This window comes from Callithrix jacchus, chromosome 12 (genome assembly GCF_049354715.1).
Source record: "Callithrix jacchus isolate 240 chromosome 12, calJac240_pri, whole genome shotgun sequence".
Classification (NCBI taxonomy): Eukaryota; Metazoa; Chordata; class Mammalia; order Primates; family Cebidae; genus Callithrix; species Callithrix jacchus.
Genome location: NC_133513.1, coordinates 35360861 through 35383710, shown reverse-complemented (window position 1 = coordinate 35383710; position 22850 = coordinate 35360861). Strand labels below are relative to the sequence as shown.

Sequence of the window (22850 nt, the reverse complement as noted above, 5' to 3'; positions counted from 1 at the left end):
GTCAGCATTTTGAACTTAAAATCCTGCATATAAGAGCTTGTATGTGGCCAGGTGCAGTGGCTCATGCCTGTAATCCCAGCACTTTGGGAGGCTGAGGCGGGCAGATCATGAGTTCAGGAGTTTGAGACCAGCCTGGCCAACATGGTGAAACCCCGACTCTACTAAAAATTAGCTGGGCCTGGTGGTAGGCGCCTATAACACCAGTTACTCAGGATGCTGAAGCAGGAGAATCATTTGAACCCAGGAGGCAAAAGTTGCAGTGTGTTGAGATCATGCCACTGCACTCCAGCCTAGGTGAGAGAGCGAGATTTCATCTCAAAAAAAAAATAATAATAATAACTTGTATGAGTCTGAACACTTATTTTTTTTTAGTTTAATGATTTTTATTTCAGGTGTATTTTGAATATCATAAATGAGGTTTCATAATCTAAAGTTGAAACGTTTATCCTTCATAGCTTCAGAATTTGACAAGGAATTGTAGACCATGCTTTTCAAATCCAGTCTTCTTTGCTATTTTTCAAACTTCCGAGATCTAGTATTAAACTGCTTCATTCTAAATGTACGATTTTAGCTAACTATTATACAATTGTTGATAAGGGTTTTCTGAGAATAGTCTATCAAATATAAAGAATGATTTCTATCTAAGAATCAGCAGTGAGGGAAGAAATATTAGACACCTATCAAGAAATCAATTATTCATTGTAAAAATAACAGAACCAGTGCTGCTCTCTGCCATAAAAGAGAACATGGAAAATTTATTTTCATGGACTTTGGTAACATTTTATTCCCCACAGAGGCCTTCAGTCCTTTCACAGGCAGTAATCATCAGGACTTACTGAGTAAAAATCTCAGGTATTAACCATGGCCCTAAAATGTGCTATTCCAAAGAGGAACAGGTTACTTTTGAGGAAAAAGCTGCCTTGGTGACTTCCCTCAAATGTTTATTTGAAATAAAAATAGCTGATGGAAATATTTTTTAAACCAACTTTGCGTATAACATGGCATGCCGCCGATCAAACAAAAAAGGAAATCAAAACTTTCTTTCCTTTTATAATGAGTTCTCCATCTTTACTTTTAAGATTACAACGTATTCCCCTTTTATGCTTGTTTGCTTTTTTTGACTGCCTAATCCAATATTTAAATTTTTTAAAGTCCACATTTTAATGTAGTAAGAGTTATCTTTCAAATAATCTTTATAACCCAGAATACAGACGCCAGAGCAACACTCTCAAGTCACACTGTTTGACTCCAACAAAGAGATGAAAATGGACGGATATCTGAAGATAGGTATTCCCTCTGCTCTCTCTGAAGGTGAGCAAGCTTTTAACACATAAGCAACACAGAACTCCATTCCTCTGGAGCTCCTTTAAAATCAGAATGCTTCAATTCAGTAAGTCAATATATTATTCTTGTTTTTTTTTATTATTTTTTATTGGATTTTAGGTTTGGGGGTACATGAGCAGAGCATGCAAGACAGTTGCGTAGGTACGCACATGGCAGTGTGCTTTGCTTTGCTTCTCCCCTTCACCCACATTTGGCATTTCTCCCCAGGCTATCCCTCCCCACCTGCCCCTCCCACTGGCCCTCCCCTTTTCCCCCCAATAGACCCCAGTGTTTAGTACTCCCCTTTCTGTGTCCATGTGTTCTCATTTTTCATCACCAGCCTCTGAGTGAGAATATGCGGTGTTTCATTTTCTGTTCTTGTGTCAGTTTGCTGAGGATGATGTTCTCCAGATTCATCCATGTCCCTACAAACGACACAAACGCATCATTTCTGATTGCTGCATAATATTCCATGGTGTATATGTGCCACATTTTTCCAATCCAGTCTATTATCAATGGGCATTTGGGTTGATTCCAGGTCTTTGCAATTGTAAACAGTGCTGCAATGAACATTCGTGTACATGTGTCCTTATAGTAGAACGATTTATAGTCTTTTGGATATATACCCAGTAATGGGATTGCTGGGTCAAATGGAATTTCTATTTCTAAGGCCTTGAGGAATCGCCACACTGTCTTCCACAATGGTTGGACTAATTTACACTCCCACCAACAGTGTAAAAGTGTTCCTTTTTCTCCACATCCTCTCCAGCATCTGTTGTCTCCAGATTTTTTAATGATCGCCATTCTAACTGGCGTGAGATGGTATCTCAGTGTGGTTTTGACTTGCATCTCTCTGATGACCAGTGACGATGAGCATTTTTTCATATGATTGTTGGCCTCATATATGTCTTCTTTCGTAAAGTGTCTGTTCATATCCTTTGCCCACTTTTGAATGGGCTTGTTTGTTTTTTTCCTGTAAATCTGTTTGAGTTCTTTGTAAATTCTGGATATCAGCCCTTTGTCAGATGGGTAAACTGCAAAAATTTTTTCCCATTCTGTTGGTTGCCGATTCACTCTAGTGACTGTTTCTTGTGCTGTGCAGAAGCTGTGGAGTTTCCTTAGGTCCCATTTGTCTATTTTGGCTTTTGTTGCCAATGCTTTTGGTGTTTTGTTCACGAAGTCCTTGCCTACTCCTATGTCCTGGATAGTTTTGCCTAGATTTCCTTCTAGGGTTTTTATCGTGCCAGGTCTTATGTTTAAGTCTTTAATCCATCTGGAGTTAATTTTAGTGTAAGGTGTCAGGAAGGGGTCCAGTTTCTGCTTTCTGCACATGGCTAGCCAGTTTTCCCAACACCATTTGTTAAACAGGGAATCCTTTCCCCATTGCTGGTTTTTGTCAGGTTTATCAAAGATTGTATAGTTGTAGATATGTTGTGTTGCCTCCGGTGTCCCTGTTTTGTTCCATTGGTCTATATCTCTGTTTTGGTACCAGTACCATGCTGTTTTGATTACTGTAGCCTTGTAGTATAGTTTGAAATCCGGTAGTGTGATGCCCCCCGCTGTGTTCTTTTTGCTTAGAATTGACTTGGCTATGCGGGCTCTCTTTTGGTTCCATATGAAGTTCATGGTGGTTTTTTCCAGTTCTCTGAAGAAAGTCAATGGTAGCTTGATGGGGATAGCGTTGATTCTGTAAATTACTTTGGGCAGTATAGCCATTTTCACAATATTAATCCTTCCTAACCATGAACATGGAATGTTTCTCCATCTGTTTGTGTCCTCTCTGATTTCGTTGAGCAGTGGTTTGTAGTTCTCCTTGAAGAGGTCCCTTACGTTCCTTGTGAGTTGTATTCCAAGGTATTTTATTCTTTTTGTAGCAATTGTGAATGGCAGTTCGTTCTTGACTTGGCTTTCTTTAAGTCTGTTATTGGTGTAGAGGAAGGCTTGTGATTTTTGCACATTGATTTTATATCCTGAGACTTTGCTGAAGCTGCTTATCAGTTTCAGGAGTTTTTGGGCTGAGGCGATGGGGTCTTCTAAGTATACTATCATGTCGTCTGCAAATAGAGACAATTTGGCTTCCACCTTTCCTATTTGAATACCCTTTATTTCTTTTTCTTGCCTGATTGCTCTGGCTAGAACTTCCAGTACTATATTGAATAGGAGTGGTGAAAGAGGGCATCCTTGTCTAGTGCCAGATTTCAAAGGGAATGCTTCCAGTTTTTGCCCATTCAGTATGATATTGGCTGTTGGTTTGTCATAAACAGCTTTTATTACTTTGAGATACGTTCCATCGATACCGAGTTTATTGAGGGTTTTTAGCATAAAGGGCTGTTGAATTTTGTCAAATGCCTTCTCTGCGTCAATTGAGATAATCACGTGGTTTTTGTTTTTGGTTCTGTTTATGTGGTGAATTACGTTGATAGACTTGCGTATGTTGAACCAGCCTTGCATCCCCGGGATGAATCCTACTTGATCATGATGAATAAATTTTTTGATTTTCTCTTGCAATCGGCTTGCCAATATTTTATTGAAGATTTTTGCATCTATGTTCATCATGGATATTGGCCTGAAGTTTTCTTTTCTTGTTGGGTCTCTGCCGGGTTTTGGTATCAGAATGATGTTGGTCTCGTAAAATGATTTGGGAAGGCTTCCCTCTTTTTGGATTGTTTGAAATAGTTTTAGAAGGAATGGTACCAGCTCCTCTTTGTGTGTCTGGTAGAATTCGGCTGTGAATCCGTCTGGACCTGGGCTTTCTTTGAGTGGTAGGCTTTTAATTGCTGCCTCGACTTCTGACCTTGTTATTGGTCTATTCATAGTTTCAGCTTCCTCCTGGTTTAGGCTTGGGAGGACACAGGAGTCCAGGAATTTATCCATTTCTTCCAGGTTTACTAGTTTATGTGCATAGAGTTGTTTATAATATTCTCTGATGATGGTTTGAATTTCTGTGGAGTCTGTGGTGATTTCCCCTTTATCATTTTTTATTGCATCTATTTGGTTGTTCTCTCTTTTCTTTTTAATCAATCTGGCTAGTGGTCTGTCTATTTTGTTGATCTTTTCAAAAAACCAGCTCTTGGATTTATTGATTTTTTGAAGGATTTTTCGTGTCTCAATCTCCTTCAGTTCAGCTCTGATTTTAGTTATTTCTTGTCTTCTGCTGGGTTTTGAGTTTTTTTGATCTTGCTCCTCTAGCTCTTTCAATTTTGATGATAGGGTGTCAATTTTGGATCTCTCCATTCTCTTCATATGGGCACTTATTGCTATATACTTTCCTCTAGAGACTGCTTTAAATGTGTCCCAGAGGTTCTGGCATGTTGTGTCTTCGTTCTCATTGGTTTTGAAGGACTTTTTTATTTCTGTCTTCATTTCATTGTTTACCCAGTCAACACTCAAGAGCCAGTTGTTCAGTTTCCATGAAGCTGTGCAGTTCTGGGTTGGTTTCTGAATTCTGAGTTCTAACTTGATTGCACTATGGTCTGAGAGGCTGTTTGTTATGATTTCAGTTGTTTTGCATTTGTTGAGCAGTGCTTTACTTCCAATTATGTGGTCAATTTTAGAGTAGGTGTGATGTGGTGCTGAGAAGAATGTGTTTTTTGTGGATTTGGGGTGGAGAGTTCTGTAAATGTCTATCAGGTTTGCTTGCTCCAGGTCTGAGTTCAAGCCCTGGATATCCTTGTTGATTTTCTGTCTGGTTGATCTGTCTAATATTGACAGTGGAGTGCTAAAGTCTCCCAGTATTATTGTGTGGGAGTCTAAGTCTCTTTGTAAGTCATTAAGAATTTGCCTTATGTATCTGGGTGCTCCTGCTTTGGGTCCATATATGTTCAGGATCGTTAGCTCTTCTTGTTGTATCAATCCTTTTACCATTATGTAATGGCCTTCTTTGTCTCTTTTGATCTTTGTTGCTTTAAAGTCTATTTTGTCAGACATGAGAATTGCATCTCCTGCTTTTTTTTGCTCTCCATTTGCTTGGTAAATCTTCCTCCATCCCTTTATTTTGAGCCTTTGTGTATCCTTGCATGTGAGATGGGTTTCCTGGATACAGCACACTGATAGGTTTTGGATTTTTATCCAATTTGCCAGTCTGTGTCTTTTGATTGGTGCATTTAGTCCATTTATATTTAGGGTTAATATTGTTATGTGTGAATTTGATACTGCCATTTTGAGGCTAAGTGGCTGTTTTGCCTGTTAGTTGTTGTAGATTCTTCATTATGTTTATGCTCTTTAGCATTTAGTGTGATTTTGGAATGGCTGGTACTGGTTGTTCCTTTCTATGTGTAGTGCCTCTTTCAGGAGCTCTTGTAAAGCAGGCCTGGTGGTGACAAAATCTCTGAGTACTTGCTTGTTCGGAAAGGATTTTATTCTTCCTTCACTTCTGAAGCTCAGTTTGGCTGGATATGAAATTCTGGGTTGAAAGTTCTTTTCTTTAAGAATGTTGAATATTGGCCCCCATTCTCTTCTGGCTTGTAGTGTTTCTGCCGAGAGATCTGCTGTGAGTCTGATGGGCTTCCCTTTGTGGGTGACCCGACCTTTCTCTCTGGCTGCCTTTAGTATTTTCTCCTTTATTTCAACCTTGTTGAATCTGACGATCATGTGCCTTGGGGTTGCTCTTCTTGCAGAATATCTTTGTGGTGTTCTCTGTATTTCCTGTATTTGAGTGTTGGCCTGTCTTGCTAGGTGGGGGAAATTTTCCTGGATGATGTCCTGAAGAGTATTTTCCAGCTTGGATTCATTCTCTTCGTCCTCTTCTGGTACACCTATCAAACGTAGGTTAGGTCTTTTCACATAGTCCCACATTTCTTGGAGACTTTGTTCATTCGTTTTTGCACTTTTTTCTCTAATCTTGGTTTCTCGTTTTATTTCATTGAGTTCGTCTTCGACTTCAGATATTCTTTCTTCTGCTTGGTCAGTTCGGCTATTGAAACTTGTGCATGTTTCGCGAAGTTCTCGTATTGTGTTTTTCAGCTCCTTTAATTCATTCATATTCCTCTCTAAGTTATCCATTCTTGTTATCATTTCCTCATATCTTTTTTCAAGTTCCTTAGTTTCTTTGCATTGATTTAATACATGTTCTCTTAGCTCACAAAAGTTTCTCACTATCCACCTTCTGAAGTCTAATTCCGTCATTTCGTCACAGTCATTCTCCGTCCAGCTTTGTTCCCTTGTTGGTGAGGAGTTTTGGTCCTTTCTAGGAGGCGAGGTGTTCTGGTTTCGGGTGTTTTCCTCCTTTTTTCGCTGGTTTCTTCCCATCTTTGTGGATTTATCCGCTTGTTGTCTGCATAGTTGCTGACCTTTCGATTGGGTCTCTGAGTGGACACCCAGATTGTTGATGATGAAGTATTTCTGTTACTTGGTTTTCCTTCTACCAGTCTAGCCCCTTCGCTGTAAGACTGCTGAGGTCCACTCCAGGCCCTGCTTGTCTGGGGTGCACCTCTAGCAGCTGTGGCACAGTGAGGGATGCTACCAGTTTGTTTTTCTGCTATCTTTGTCCCAGAATGATGCCTGCCAAATGTCAGTCTTTTGGATATAGAGGGGTCAGGGAGCTGGTTGAGGAGACAGTCTGTACTTTATAGGAGCTCAACTGCTGAGCTGTGATCTCTGTTGTTCATTCGGGGCTGTTAGGCTGCTATGTTTGATTCTGCTGCAACAGAGCTCATTAAAAAAAACCCTTTTTTTCTCATATGCTCTGTGTTGGGGGGTTCGGGCTTTATTTTTGGATGTTCGTTGAGGTGTCCTGCCCCACTCGGAGGCAGACTAGCCACTGTTTGCTTGCCGAGGGTCCGCCCTGCTGTTGTGAGGCTTGCCCTGTTAGGGCAGGCTCTGCTGTTCTGCTGTGGTCTCCCCGACGCCCTGAGGCGGAGTCTCTCTGTTGTAGCGGGTTGCCTCGGCAACGGCAGGCTGCCTCAGCAGTGGGCATGTATCTCAGTTGGGGCGGGTTGCCTCGGTAATGGTGGACGCCCCTCCCCCACAGAGCGTCTCAGGCCGACTGCACGGGGATCGCTTGAAATCGCGGTCTTGTTCGTCCCACTGGGCTAGCCCAAACGCTCTGTCCCTGCAATCCCCTGGGCGGGCCCACTGTCCAAGTCTCGCTCAGTCTCAAGTCCAGCCCTCTCAAGTCTCAGGTTGCCAGCTCAACAGGGCACCCGGACAAGCGCACCCTGTGGGGAGCGATGGGCAGGGCCTGCCGCCACCACCCCGGCTGCTGGCTTCGCCAGGCAGAGGCACTGCCAAGCGTCCAGCGTCTCCCCTATACTTGGGAATCTCCCCGTTCCGTGGGCAACAAAGATCAGTCTGGAAATGCAGCTCCGACTCACCTCTCCACGGACTCAAAGAGAGCTCCAATCCTGGGTTGTTCTCACAGCGCCATCTTGAGTCCTCCCTCCATATTATTCTTAAAAATTAAAGTTTGGTCACTCAGAAGGACTGAACAAAAATTATTCCCCTCCCATCAAACGCAATCAGAAAAGTTCTATCAGGCCCTCTTCTCCCCACAAAAACAGGGAAGTAGCTGGGGCGGAAGATGTTAAGTGTCACATTCCAGTTCGTAAAACTTCGCTGCTATTTGCTCAAAGGTGTAGGTCTATGTATTTCCTTTTCCAATACGTCCCCGTTTATTTCCACACATACAAACGTGCACATGTGTGCACACGCGCGCGCACACACACAATCTCAAGTAAGACACTTTTTTGTATTTGCTGATAAATTAGGATTATGAGCTCGGTGTGTACAGGGTTTCGTAGGTGCTTTGTAAACATCAGAGTCACTTGTGTCCTTTCCTCCATAGCCTAAAATCAAATTATGCAACCTAAGACCACTACTTTCCTAGACGCTGTTCACAGGCTGCATGTTGAGGAAGGGTGGAGAAAAAGTCCTCATAACTGATGTTTAGGTCGGAAGGCAAACAGACGATCTCAGTCAATCTGGTGTGCCAGGGAAGAAAGCCTAATGTGCTGTCCACAGGACCAAACTTCAATACTAAATCAGGATCAGGACAACCGTTTGAACTAAGTACATCCAACTCTGTGGGTTTCTTTTGCTTCCCGGCTACTAACTGGCAAAAGTCCTGAGCAGTTCTCACAGTATCTGCTTTTCCATCTTTCGGGGACAGCACCTTCACTGCCAAATGGCAATTTAAAACTTGATCATCTTTGTCATTACTATTTGCAAGCTCTGGTGAATCTTTTTAACAATCTAGGCCCAGAAGTTCTTGCTGTTGTTTTAAAATTTCATCCATCAATCTGGAATTATTTCTTTTGAAAATACCTGTAATCCCAGCACTTTGGGAGGTCAAGGCAGGAGGGACACTTGAGGCCAGGAGTTACAGGCTAGCCTGGGCAACATAGCAAGACCTTGTCTCTTGGTGGTCGTAGACGCCAATGTAGGAGATGCCCACGGCCATACGCCACACCACGAGGCTTACGATATCCGAGAAGCTGGGCTCCTGCTCCGCCTCGGTGAACACCAGGCCCATGTGCACAGGCAGCTTCTCCAGGAAACGGCCGTCCGCGCGCCAGCGCAGCCGGTGGTGGGCGGCGGCCAGGCACGAGTCCCCGCGCGGGTGCCTGTGGTAACAGCGGTTCCCGTCAGTCGCCGGGGGCTTGCGGAGCGTGAAGCCAAGCGGCGCTAGGACCACGGCAGAAGCGGCGCGGCAGCAGCGCCGCCAGATCCAGTTCCAGGTGTGGCAGCAGCGCCGCCAGATCCAGTTCCAGGTGTGGCAGCAGCGCCGCCAGATCCAGTTCCAGGTGCGGAACCGAACGCGGAGCCAGGAGGTGAGCGCGCGGTGCAGACAGAGCAGCGCGTGCAGCATCCGCCACATCAACTCGTACAGCCGCGACATACTCTTGTTGCGCTCGGGCACCTTCTCTCCTTCCCGCTCACTGCCGCGCGTGAAGGCATTTTATCCACCACTGCTGCAGGAGCGGGCCGTCGCCCCGCAGCCCCCGCCCCCGGCGCCCAAACCCCTTTCCACTGCCAATGCTTCACCCTGCCCCCGCCGCCATCTTCCTCCTCCTGTCTGAACACTTATTTAGGGCTTTTCTACTTACTTATTTTTAATGTTTATGGCGTCGCGATCTCACTCTATTACCCTGGCTGCAGTCCAATTGTGCAGTCATAACTCACTGCAGCCTCCATGTCCTAAGCTCAAGTGATTCTACCACCTCAGCCTTCTGAGTAGCTGGGACTACAGGTGCATGCCACCATGCCCAGCTAAATCTTTTATGTCTAATTTTGCAGACATACGGTCTTGCTATGTTGTCCAGGTTGGTGTGAAACTCCTGGGCTCAAGTAATCCTCCCACTTCGGCTTCCCAAAGTTCTGGATTAGCGGCATGAACCACAGTGCCCTATTTATTCTTATACTTCCGAAAGTTTTCAGAAGTATAACAACGGCCCAACAGTGTGCAAACATAGAAGGAAAGGCTAGAGAGCATTCAAAGAGAGATCAAAGGAAGACTCTTTGATTTTGGGGACCAACAGCGGACGTTGAAGGAAGAAGCTAGAAATGGAAGGGGTCCTAGTAGGACAAGGACATTTCCTAAGGCCAACACAGCATCCATGGTCTCTAGCCCTTCCCAGCCTTCCCGCTCCCACTCTCCTATCCTGGCCAGAGCTCCAGGATTCACTGTTCCCACTGTAGAGCCTACCGGAGCTGTCCCCACCTTTGTTTCCTGCCCATCTTCCTTCACTAGTGCTCAGCTTCACAGCCCTTCCCTCCTGCAGCCTCCCACCTCCAGGCCTCCATTCCCTCCCTTCTCCATGCTCTGAAGTTCTGTATACAGAAATCGCCTCTAAGATCCCACTGGCCAGGTCATACTGTTGAGATCCAACTACTCATTCTTCTGTTCCCCGTGATGGGTGCGTCTCCTGGGTAGTCATTGGGCTTATTTATCTCTGGGCCCCCAGGGAAGGCATTAGAGCCCAGCTGCTAAATACAGAAGTCCTGCAGCTTGTACCGAGCATCTGAGCACCAGAAACTTCTAGGATTTCACGGTGGAAGACCCTAAGATATGGCATCTCCTCTCCATGCCCCACTGTCAGGGATGAGGGGTGCAGAGACATCAGGGCCTCCCAGCTGGAGGGATTGTTCAGGGCCAACTCTGAGCCGCCTTCCACCCTTGCCTAGCCTCTGGCCAGGCAGGAATGAACAACAGAGTCACCTCCTGCTGACAAGCCTGGCGCTGACAGCTGGGATCTAGGAGAACAAGTCTAATCAAGGTGCAGGGCCGGGCAGGACTGCTTTCAGGTGGATGATCTCACCTCTCAGAAACTGGCAAGCTGCTGGAGGCCTTGTGGAGCCTTTGATGACCCAGTGCTGAGGATGCAAATTGCAGGCCCCTAGGCCTCCTGGGTCTGGCCGACACTCTGCTCCAGGGACAAACGACTGAGCCCAGAGAGGGTCCCAGACGGGGCTGGGTAGGAGTGAAACTGAATGGGCATATAGGCAGAGCATCCACCCTGGAGAACAGACCCAGGCCTGACTGGAACCCAGAGTCTGGGTGAGCATGTGGAGGGGCAGGGACAGCCCAGCCCCCTCTTGCCCTATTCCCGGGAAGCACAGCTTGTGTGTTCTAGTCCGTCAGCTTTGGCAAAGCTGACTGGTGACATCAGGCAGGCACCCCTTCTGGTGCAGATCCCAGGTCCCCGACACACTGGGCCCAGCCGGGTGCCAGAGCTAAAGGAACTTTGCTCCCAGCTCAGCTTGTGTCTGGGCTTTGTCACCTAATGGCCACCAGCACCCTGGTAGAAGGCACTGGCCAGGGGGAGCAGTTGGTTCCATCGCAGCTAGAATCTGCCAGGACAGCTTGGCCTGCAGCTTTCTGCAGTCCATACTTTTCTGTGAGCTCACGGGGCAGGTCCTAGGAGCCAAAACTGACCCAGAGGGAATGGAAACCCGATGGCCAAAGAAACCACTGCCCTCTGTCCTCTTGGCATGCAACCTTGGTTCCACCCATGAAGACCAGAAGGTGGCGGTCTCTGGTTTTCCAAGGACTCCTGGGGTAGGAGTCCAAGACAGAGCACACACTGGCCTCTCACTGTGCCCAGCAGTGGCCTCTGTCATTGCCTCTGTAGATAGCAGGACGGGCCTTCCCTCCATTCCCCAAAAGGAAGGCAAAGCTGCATCACCCATGTGGGGCCCAAGCCTCGAGGGAGGTTCCACATGCCTTTGAAATGACTACTCTGCTCTGGCTGGCGGCCCAGGGTCCTGCCACCTGACCCCAAGAGCCTCTCCCAGCTCAGGCCCTGCCTCCTAATCACTCACGGAGCTTGGCCTCCCAATGACTGTGACCAAGATGGGCTGTGTACTGCCTTTCAGAGTTCCTCCTGCTCTGGTGGACCTGGCTCACTGGTGCCCTGGATGCCTCCCACATCCCCAGCATCCAGAGCTTCTCTCTCCTCCAGGCCCCCTGGGAACTCTGCCTAGCCCATGCCTTGGGCTGTTTCTGGATGCATCCACTGCTCAGCGTCTCAAGGACAGAGGCTGGGTGTGAGCTCACGTCAATTGTGAGTGCTTACCATGAGCCTGGTACAAGGAGGCACCCACTGGTGGTTTGCAAAGTGAAGTATCTGGTCAATGACAGGGCAGTGTGACCACATCTTCAGAGTGGAAAGATAATAGGCTTCGAGAACAGCCAGCTGCGGGCAGTTGCAGCCTTTGGACAAGTATGTTAGCTTCTCTGAGTCTCAGTTTCCTCATCTGCGGAAAGAGAATTTTAGCACCCATTCCCCTACAAAATAGCACAGCCACACAAGACTAAAGAGAGGGCTTCTTTTGTCTGGCGTGGTGACTCACACCTGTAATCCCAACACTTTGGGAGGCCGAGGCAGGTGGATAACCTGAGGTCAGGAGTTCGAGACTAGCCTGCCAACACGGTAAAACCCCATCTCTACTAAAAATACAAAATTAGCTGGGTGTCGTGGCACATGTCTGTAACCCCAGCTACTAGGGAGGCTGAGGCAGGAGTATGACTTGAACCCAGGAGACTGAGGTTGTAATGAGTCAAGATCGTACCACTGTACTCGATCTGGGCAGCAACATCAAAACTCCGTCTCACTGTCGCCCAGGGTTGAGCGCAGTGGTGCAATCTCAGCTCACTGCAACCTCTGCCTCCTGCAGTTTCAAGTTATCCTCCTGCCTCAGCCTCCTGAGCAGCGAGACTACAGGTATCTGCCACCCCGGCTTGCTAACTTTTGTATTTTTTAGTAGAGATGGGGTTTTACTGTGTTGGCCAGGCTGGCCTTGAACTCCTGATCTCAAAGCGTTCACCCACCTAAGCCTCCCAAAGTGCTGGGATTACAGGCATGAGCCACTGCACCCAGCCCTAAGGCTGGAGAGAGGTTTTATAGAGACCAACCGGATGAAGCCCTGGGCGCCAGATCTGGCACAGGCACTAAAAAATATCAGTCCCGGCAGTCCAGCTCTAGGCTTCTATGTAACTGGCATTCTGTGCCCAGTCTCTCGGAAGCTGACCTGAGCCGGGGTTAGAGACTTCACAGTGTCCTGCAGGGAAATTGCTGTGCCAGGGTCTTCAGCCATGACTTTTGGGCTCATCCTGCCACTTCTTGCCTATGTGTGCAAAGGAGAGCTGCCTTTTCTGAATCTCAGGTTTCTCATCTGTAAAATGGGTGCTCAAGCCTGCCTGGGTCACCTTAACAGTGGAGGTCCAGGTGCTGTATAGACTGTCAAGGGCCATATGTCAGGTGGCCCAGGCCACCCAGGGACTGGGCAACCTCAAAGGCAGGTGGGCCTGGGGATGGCTCTTGTCCGGGAGGTTCTGTCTCCAGTGAGAGTCCTCAGTCCCCAGCCCAGGTGCTCTGGGCCCAGCCTGGTCTGAGATCCCATCCCAAAGTTTCCCAAGCTGGACAGGCTGTCTCTGGGTGCCCACTTCCCGTCGTTCCATTTTATTTGCCTGTGCTTAAGCCAGCTCAAGCTACCAGCATTATTATTATTAGACAGAGTCTCACTTTGTTTTCCAGGCTGGAGTGCAGTGGCGTGATCTTAGCTCACTGCAGCCTCTGCCTCTCAGGTTCAAGCAATTACCACGCGTCAGCCTCTTGGGTAGCTGGGATTACAGGCACAGAACCATACCCACCTATTTTGTATTAGTAGAGAAAGGATTTCACCATGTTGGCCAGGCTGGTTTCGAACTCCAGACCTCAATTGATCCACCTGCCTCAGCCTCCCAAAGTGCTGGGATGACAGGCGTGAGCCACTGCATCCGGCCAGGCCTCCAGCTTTCATGAGAGACTCACATCTGCCACTTGATGAAGCTCTGGGCAGAGCAAGAAGGAGAAAAACCAGTATTTACTGGAATGGGTGAGTGCATTCCAACAGGAGACTTTCGCTGAATGGAGGCAGCATGGAAAAGGGGCAGGTGGGACTCAGATGTACAGGAGCCCAAGGCTGCCCCTTGAGGCTGTCCCAGGAATCTGGAGCCTCATTGAGGCCCTGTCCTTGGCCCTTCCACCACCCCTGGCCATGAAAGCCAGAAATCTTATTGCCCTACTTGGGGAGTCAAACATCACAGACAAAGCCCTCCCACTGGAGGTGCTTGGAGGCCTGAAACCTGCATCCTTGAATAACCCAATGCCCTGATGGGCTGGGCTGTGGAGAGTCAGGGAGAGGTGATGGGAGTGTTGGGAGTGGAAATGGCTGGAGGGGTAATGTCATTCCATCCGCAGACCGGGAAACAAGGGATGACAGAGGGAATTTCACAGCCAGGCAGTGACAGGTGGGAGACAGAATGGGACACTCCCGGCTGGGTGCAGTGGCTCACACCTGTAATCCCAGCACTTTGGGAAGCTGAGGCAGGTGGATCATGAGGTCAGGAGTTCAAGACCAGCCTGGGCAAGATGGTAAAACCTTGTCTCTACTAAAATTACAAAAATTAGCCAAGCATGATGGCAGGCACCTGTAATCCCAGCTATTCAGGAGGCTGAAGCAGAGTATTGCTTGAACCCAGGAGGTGGAGGTTGCAGTGAGCAGAGATCATCACATCACTGCACTCTAGCCTCGGTGACAGAGTGAGACTTCATCTCACACACACACACACACACAAAGGAAAAAGTAAGTGGTACCCCCCCCCCGGCCACCTATTGTCCTGAGGGTGCTGCCCAGGTTCCTGAGTGAGTGGTTAAGTCAGGTCACCTAAAGAACTCTTGGAAGCCCTCGAGGAGAGGAAACTCACTTCCAACAAGTGTAGAGAAAGGTGTGAATTAGAGTTTAACAGGTGAGGTCCCTGATGACTGTGTCCTGCTCCATTCAGGGCTCAGGGGCACACAAGCCTCCTTTGTCCCTTCCCATGGACATGGGACCTGGATCAAGATCTCTTCCCCTTGCACATCCAGTCCTCCCCAACCCCCTGCCAACTTCCTGTCTTCCAGTGCCCCCAGGGATGCAGGACTGAGGCTGGATCAAGGATTGCTTTGTGGATGGGGACATGTGGATGGGCAGAGGCCACCAGCTTAGAGCAAAGACACCACCACTATGTGCAAACACTGAAGATGGGGACACAGAGGTACCAAGCGTTAGGTGGCTGGAGTCACCAGATCACAGCTTCCTCCCTGCAACCATGCAAGGTATCCACTCACTCAGCTGCTCTGTGAGTCTCACAGTCAATAAGCGGCAGAGCTAGAACAGGAGGCCAGGCAGGTACGTCTTACCCTCTCTGGCCTCAGTCTTCTCATCTGCCAAATGGTATAATAATAGGATCTACATCTCAGGGTTGCTGGGAGGGTTGTACACCTGAGTGCACAGTGCCTGGGGCTCAGTGACTGTTCGCTAAGTGTTTACTGCTATTTTTTTACTTATGGAAACTTGTCGAAGAGGTTAATACGCAGCCTGGGCTTGCATTCCGTCTTGCCCGCACCAAAGTGGTGCTTTGGACTCCTGTGCCCACGGTGATCCAGAGATGCCCAAGCCCCAGAGGCTTTGGGGAAGGCAGAGCCAGGTGAGACTGCTCAGCTGTCAGTAGATGGCGCTGTGGGGCCACAAGAGCCTCCCTCACTGCAAAAGCGTGTTGAAGCACTAGGCTGGGCACAGACTAGGTCTCCTTGCCTAGGGCCAGGCCCTGCACCAGGTATGGCCCCAGGAGAAGGGGTGCCACTTAGCCTGTTTCTCTGATGAGAGAATACGAAGGCTCAGAGAGGTTGAGCCACTAGCTTTGAGATCATAATAAGGGGCAGGGCTGGGGCAGGGCTGGGACTCCCCACCCCAGATGCCTGCCACACTATCTCCAGCCCCATCGCCATCCCTCCCATCCCACCCCTCACCCTGGCCCTCAAGAGGCCACAGTGACTCCTGGGCAATTGATGGGAGCCAGGTGCACCCATCTTCCCCCCATGGCTGGACATTCCAATGAAGCTGAAGGCACCAGCTTTGAAGTGAGAGCTAAACCGGGATTGGGGCAGCTCCAGGCTGGCTTCTACCTCCCAGCCCCATTGCCAGGCCCACACCCACCAACCATGTCAGGCCAGAGTCCCTGTCGGCACAAAGGGGTCGGGTCCAGAGGGGCCAAGATCTGTCCAGCACAACACAGTTCCGCTTATGGATGCTCTTTGCTAAGAAGTCTCGGGGATCCCCATGACCTGCTACCAGCCTGAAAGCCCATGTCGTGCAGGTGCAAGGCCAGAAGCTCCCACAGGGCTGGGCGGCTGTCTGTCTGCCTGTCTGTCCATTGGTCTGTCTGTGAGCAGCCACACTTCCCCATCCTCACCCTATCTGTTCGGGTTTCAGGATCAAGCCTTTTTATTAAAAGAGATTTGGACTCAAGTCCGGAAGATGACACTGGTATAGTGAAGTTACACCAGTTCTGGAATATCCACCTTCAGATTAATCTTTCACCACTTCTCCAGAATTCAGCTCTTCCCAGACTTTGCTATTTTATTTTATTTTGTTATTTTATGACAGTCTCATTCTTGTTGCCTAGGCTGGAGTGTAGTGGTGCAGTGTCGGCTCACTGCAACCTCCGCCACCTGGGTTGAAGCAATTCACCTTCCTCAACCTCCCAAGTAGCTGGGATTACAAGTGCATGTCACGATACCTGGCTAATTTTGTATTTTTAGTAGAGATGGGGTTTCACCATGTTGGCCAGGCTGGTCTCCAACTCCTGACCATGTAACTAGATAGCCATATGCAGAAGAAGGAAACTAGACTTCTACCTCTCACAGTATACAAAAATCAAATAAAGACAGGTTAAAGAATTAACTCTAACAGCCATAACTGTGAAACTATTAGAAAAACACTGCAAAAATAGTCGAGGTTATTGGTCTGAGCAAAGATTTTTTTTTGAGTAAGAACTCAAAAGCTGTAATCCCAGCACTTTGGGAGGCCGAGGCGGGCGGATCACGAGGTCAGGATATCGAAACCATCCTAGTCAACCTGGTGAAACCCCGTCTCTACTAAAAATACAAAAAAATTAGCCAGGCATGGTGGCGCGTGATTGTCATCCCAGCTACTCGGGAGGCTGAGGCAGGAGAATTGCCTGAACCCAGGAGGCGGAGGTTGCGGTGAGCCGGGATTGCGCCATTGCACTCCAGCCTGGGTAACGAGCGAAACTCTGTCTCAAAAAAAAAAAAAAAAAAAAAACAACAACAACAACAAAAAAAAAAACAACTCAAAAGCATAGGCAGCCAAATCAGTGACAGACAAATGAGATTATATCAAGTTAAAAAGCTTCACACAGAAAATAAAACAATACACAGAGTGAAGAAACAAACTATAGAATGGGATAAAATATTTGTAAACTGTCCATCTGATAAGGGATTAATAATCAGAATATATGAGGAATTCAACAATTTAATAGCAAATGAAACAAAGCAAAATAAAACAAAACCAACAACAACCCACATGATTAAATTTATTTAAAATGGACCAATGATGTGAAAAGACATTTCTCAAAAGAATATGTACAAATGACCAACAGGTATATAAAAATGCTCAACATTACTAGTCATCAGAGAAATGCAAATCAAAACTACAATGAGATATCATCTCATCCCAGTTTACATGGCTTTTATAAAAAAAAGACAGAATAACAGATGCTGGCGAAGAAGTGGAGAAAGGGGAACCCTTGTACATTCTTGATGGATGTAAATTAGTGTGGCCACTATGGAAAACAGTGTAAAAGGTTCCTCAAAAAATTAAAACTTAAACTACCATTTGATCCAGCAGGAAGTTTTCTTTCTTCAAATTGTTTCCCTCATATCCTTATTCTGTTTTCTTCTATTTCCAGCCATTGTATGGCAGGAAAGACTTCCTAGAGAGCGAAGACAAAGACGGTCTGTGTTGCAGAAGAAGCCCCAGGCTCAAGACTGGAGAACTGAATGTACAACCTGCAAGGGAACTGGAGACAAGGAGAATGGTTTCAGGTAAGTTGGACGCTAAAAGCTTGTCTGGAGGGGATGAAGGTTCCATGTTTAGGATTTGCTCATCACAGGAAAAATGGAAAACCAAATAGCAGGATAGGACCTTCCTTAAACTATGATTTAGTGGAAAGAGTCTTTCAGAAACAGATTTCATCCCTGATTAACCTCCCACACAAGGTTACACTCTGGACTTAGGTGTCGAAAAGAGTGAGAATCTGCATTTTTAACACCGGGAATTGTTTTTCCCTCGACAGGACAAGTTGATAACAGGTCTCCGTGTGCAGTCTGTCAAAGCCATTTGAGGGAAACACTTTGTAGCAAGATGATGATGTTTTCCGTGAAAACAATAAAGTGACTAAGATGCGTTAGCATGTTGTGCTTGGCTTTCGTTGGCTTTCGTGCGGGTCCTCAGCGGCATGCCTGGACATCCATCTCGGGATTGGGCTTCGCCCCAGAAAGCTTCTGAGACGCTCTCTCCACCCAATCCGTCCCCAGGGAAGGCCAGTTCCAGGTGCAGCGGCCGCAGCCGCTGGCTGCGCTTGCAGCTTTGTCTTTCTTTACACCTTCTCCGGACAGCAGCCCTGAGAAGCAGGGGTCCCTGGACTTGGAGACCCAGACAGGGCACCTTGGCGGGTGGCCCAAGTCAAAGCAGGGCAGTGAGCTCATGGAGCCGGACAACGTTCTGCTGACACCCTCCCGGAGGGTCTCAGGCATCTTTGTGGGGTTCACCGACCCCCGCCACACCTCACCAGACTGAATCTCCAGCCCCGCGGGACCCCATCCCTGCCCACGCGGTCCAATCCTGAATCCAGTGGGCAGAGCAGACCCGGGTGCCCACCTCACGGTCTCAAGCGCCCTCCCCATCCAGACGACCCGAACAGGAAAGTCGGCTCAGGGAGCCACTGAAGTCAGGACAGTCCAGCTCCTGCTCAGCTGTGGCAGGCAGCCTCCTTCCCTGGGGCCACCTCGGACACCGCCACCAGCATTTTCTGGTGTGGCTGCGGCCCGCCTGCCACAGAGCGCCCACGTTGCCGCTGGCCAGCCGGGCACGCCAATGCGCATGCGCATGCGCAAGCAGCGCGTCACAGTGACAGCCCCCGTGGCCAAGGGAACCACCGTCTCAGCGGCTTGGCAAAGCCCGGGCCCTCCGTGGCAGTGTTTGGGTGTTGGGCGATGGCCCCCCCTCTCCCTGGGATTGTCGGCAGTGTCACGCGATTTCAGGAGTCGGGCAGGGCGGGACCAGGCTGAGAAAAGCTGCAGCGGAGCTTCAGGGATGGCCAGGGCGATCCCCGAGGATCCCCACGATGCTTCTGGCCTGCTCACACACTGTGGGGGGTGTATCTCCTTGAAAGCTGTCCCTGCTGGGATTTCCAGGTACGGCCAGCCTGTGTGCCCGCATGGCTGCTCTCTCCCCAAGGGGCTTCCCGGGAGAGAGCAGAAGCCCGCAGTCTCAGGAGCCGCCTGCGACTGTTGGATTCCGTGTGTCTTGCTTTCTTCGTGTGTGTGTGTGTGTGTGTGTATCTGTGTGCGTCTGCAGGGGTCCCTGGGCTTCGAGACCAAGGCAGGGCCCCTTGGTGCTGGCCCAGGTCGAAGTGGGGCAGTGAGCTCATGGAGCCAGGGAATGTTCTGCTGTTGGAGGAAAAGCAAGGAGGTTTCTGTGGCCGGAGCAGAGGGAGGAGGGGGGAAGGAGGAACGGTTGGGCAGGGCCTGCGGGCCTTGGGGAGGTGGGGAAAGTTAAGCAGATTATCTTTTAATGTAAGGGTGATGGGGAAATCAGGAAGCAGGGAAGAAACAGTCCAACTTAAGTGTTTTTTTTTTTTTTGAGACGGATTCTCACTCTGTCACCCAGCTGGGAGTGCAGTGGCATGATCTCGGCTCACTGCAACCTCCACCTTCCAGATTTGAGTGATTCTTGTGGCTCAGCCTCCTGAGTAGCTGGTATTACAGGCACCCTCCACCATGCCCGGCTAATTTTTGTAATTGTAGTAGAGATAGGGTTTCACCATAATGGCCAGGCTGGTCTGGAACTTCTGACCTCAAGTGGATCAACCTCCCTCAGCCTCCAATTTACGTTTTAATAAAAATATATTGGTCAGGGTTGGTGGCTCACGCCTGTAATCCCAGCACTTTGGGAGGCCGAGGCAGGTGGTTCACCTGAGGTTGGGAGTTTGAGACCAGCCTGACCAAGATGGAGAAATCCCTTTTCTACTAAATATACAAAATTAGCTGGGCATGGTGGCGCATGCCTGTAGTCCCGGCCATTTGGTAGGCTGAGGCAGGAGAATCGCTTGAACCTGGGAGGCGGAGGTTCCAGTGAGCCAAGATCGTGCCACTGAACTCCAACCCGGGCAACAAGAGTAAAACTGTCAAAAAAAAAAAAAAAGCAAAAAAACACCTGTGTATGGTGGCAGTCACCTGTAGACCCAGCTACTCAGAAGGCTGAGTCTGCAGAATCGCTTGAACCTGGAAGGTGGAGGTTTCAGTGGACTGAAATCATCCAACCCGATGTGATTCTGGCCAGGCCTAACTGCGGCCCGTTTAAGAGGAGGTGGTGCTTCAGCTGGAGGCGAGTGACGCTGCCAGCGTGCGTGCCCGCCCGTACGGAAGCGGAGAGTTCGCTTCCTGCGAGGATCCGGCAGGAACCGCGATGAGGTCGGAGGGAGTCGGCAGAGGCGGCGGCGCGGCAGGAGGGAGTCGGCTGTGGCGGCAGTTCTGCGGTGTGAGGAGTCAGCCCTGCGGAGGGAGGAGTCGGCTGAGGCAGCGGCCCTGCGGAGGGAGGAGTCGGCTGAGGCGGCGGCCCTGCGGAGGGAGGAGTCGGCTGAGGCAGCGGCCCTGCGGAGGTAGTTGTCTGAGGCGCCGGCGCGGTAAGAGCGAGTTTCTTCGGAGAAGCAGTGGTGGCTTCCACATGATGGTGGAGGACGAGGCAGGTCTCGGCGGTAAGTGGCAGGGACTTGTACCCCACTGGGAATCCTCCAGACCACCCTGCTCCTTCTCCGTAGCTCCCTGCTTTCTGGTGCTGGCTTCTTTGTGGGCATTTGGGCCCGTCATCCGCGTGGGGGATGTTGTAGGGTCCTGGCCATGGCAGTGTGTTCAACCCTGCCGGGAAGGCTGTGCCGGTGTCTGACCCTCATCCATTGTCTAGGAGTGCACAGGCCCTGAGCCATGGTGAAGTCTGGGACCTGGGTCCCTCCGAGCCCCACGGCCCTCTGAACTGTGGTGTCCTAATTTTCATTTCCACCTACTGTGTATGAGTTCCCCTTTTTCTAAAACCACACCCGCATTTCTCCTTTTTTTTTTTTTTTTTTTTTTAAGAGACTGAGCCTGGCTCTGTCACCTAGGCTGGAGTGCAGTGCCGCAATCTCGGCTCCCTGAAACCTTCACCTCCTGGGTTCAGGCAGTTCTCCTGTCTCAGCCTCCTGAGTAGCTGGGACTACAGACACCCACCACGTTGACGCCAGGCTAATATTTGTATTTTTAGTAGAGATGGGGTTTCACCATATTGGTCAGGCTGGTCAAACTCCTGACCGCAGGTAATCTGCCCAACTAGGCCTTCCAAAGTGCTGGGATTACAGGCGTGAGCCACCTTGTCTAGAGAATTACAATTTCCTAATGAATAGCTCATTTTGAGGACTTAATCTCTTATCTGTTCTTCGATTTTATGTCTGCAGAATTGTCTGGTCAGGTTCTAGATTGTATTCTTCTGCTACTCTGTAGTGTTTTTGTGTGTGTGTGTGTGTGTGTGTGTTTACACGTTGGTCTCACCATTTCAGAGTCTTCTGAGTATGTGGGCCTACCTGCTCCTAGCTGGCTTAGAGGAGAAGAGGAGTAGCTGCCTGCTGCCCATGCTGGACGCTGGAGCCTGCAGTATCCCCTGGCCTTGCTGTTGCAGTTAGTGGCGGTGATGGAGACTGCAGCGCAGCTGGAAAGGTAAAAAGATGTCGGGATAGGTTCACTGTCTTGGCCCGCACAGCCTGAGGCATGAGGGACGGCTTGGGAGTGCCCTGCCATGGGCAGTGGGCACTATCCAGGGTATCACTGCTGGTGTTGTGGGGGCTGGTTGGGGGGGTTATTTGAGGCATCACTGCCCGTGGAGGGGAGAGGGTTGGGGGCCCTTTCCTGGGGTGTGCTGCCCATTGCTGGGGGGTGGGATAGGGCCTGTCCCAAGCAGTACTGCCAGCAGCAGTGGGGCATTTTGTGGGCACTATCCAGGGATGTACTGCCCTAGGTGGAGGGTAAGTTGGAGGAGCTATCAGGTGCTGCAGTGCCCTTGTCTGGGATGGGTTGGTGGCACTATGTGGGGCAACACTGCCAGGGGTGAGGGATGGGTTTGGGGTGCTATCAGGTGTTACAATTGCCCACAGTGGGTGGGGGTGTGATATCTAGGACATCATTGCCTGTGTCTGTGAGCTGACTGGGGGCACTATCCAAGGCTGCATTGCCCACATGGGGAGTGGGTTGGAGGCACTATCTGGGGCTGCAGTGCTGGTGGTGGAGGATGGGGTAGGGTTACTATAGGGTGCTACACTGCTGGTAGGGGAGGAGGGGTGGTGTTAAAGGCACCATAGGGACTACACTGAGACAGAGGTTGGGGGTTTGTTGGGAGAGCTACACAGGGTTGGACTGCCTGTGGAAAAGGGTAGAGGGTTGGTGGGGGCACTCTTGGGGCCGGATACACAGCCTGAATGGTGGGGAGGCAGTGGGTGGATCAGGTGCTCTCAGGGATCTGCCCTGCCTGGCAAAGAGCGGGTGAGTGTGCTATTCCGGGCTGCATGGGTTGTGGCGGGGGCAGGTTGGGTGTGCTATTGGGCTACCCAGGGTAGCCATGGTGATACTTCCCAAGGTGGAGAGGGAGTTTGGAGTGCTATCTGTGGCTGCATTGCCCAAGGCAGGGAGTTGGTTGGGGGCGCTATCCAGGGCTGCACTGTTCCCGACAGGGAGTAGGTTAGGGCACTCACTATTCAGGGTTGCAGTGCCCACAGTGGGGGGTGGTTTGGGTGCCATATGGGGGCATCACTGCCTGCAGTGGGGGTCTGCTTGGGGACGCTGTCTGTGGCTACATTGCCCACCCCAGGGAGCCTGTTGGGGTGCTATCCTGGGCTGTGCTGCCCATGGCAGGGGGTTGGTTTGTGGGTGCCATCGAGTGCTGCAGTGTCTAAGGCAGGGGCA

General features: G+C 49.6%; 1 protein-coding gene, 1 long non-coding RNA gene and 1 pseudogene across 12 annotated transcripts in view; 2 read left to right on the top strand and 1 right to left on the bottom strand.

Annotated features, from left to right (window-relative positions):
* Positions 1-1406: 1406 nt before the first annotated feature.
* On the bottom strand, positions 1407-9235 carry LOC144578488 (dehydrodolichyl diphosphate synthase complex subunit NUS1 pseudogene; annotated as a pseudogene). Its single transcript, XR_013524350.1, has 2 exons — positions 8584-9235; positions 1407-7711 (listed from the first exon to the last, which is right to left on the bottom strand). The product of XR_013524350.1 is annotated as a dehydrodolichyl diphosphate synthase complex subunit NUS1 pseudogene (transcript).
* Positions 8906-18051, top strand: LOC144578490 (uncharacterized). 4 transcript variants are annotated; one of them, XR_013524359.1, is made up of 4 exons: positions 8906-9062; positions 14703-14897; positions 17552-17687; positions 17939-18051. It is a non-coding gene; the product is annotated as an uncharacterized LOC144578490 (long non-coding RNA). The 4 variants fall into 4 exon arrangements; XR_013524356.1 differs by having other exon boundaries at positions 8906-9089; XR_013524358.1 differs by lacking the exon at positions 14703-14897 and having other exon boundaries at positions 8906-9089.
* Positions 18052-18789: 738 nt separating this feature from the next.
* Positions 18790-22850, top strand: part of LOC144578489 (uncharacterized) — a 29969-nt gene continuing 25908 nt past the window's right edge. For 6 of the 7 annotated variants that reach the window (XR_013524354.1, XR_013524351.1, XR_013524352.1 and 3 more), the window contains exons 1-3: positions 18790-19058; positions 20206-20620; positions 21455-21611. Coding sequence is in view for 2 of the 7 variants with exons in the window: in XM_078343938.1 (XP_078200064.1) it covers positions 21586-21611 (26 nt within the window). In the remaining 5 variants the exon portion in view is untranslated. The remainder of the gene's footprint in view (positions 19059-20205; positions 20621-21454; positions 21612-22850) is intronic. The other variant, XR_013524355.1, reaches the window with a different exon arrangement.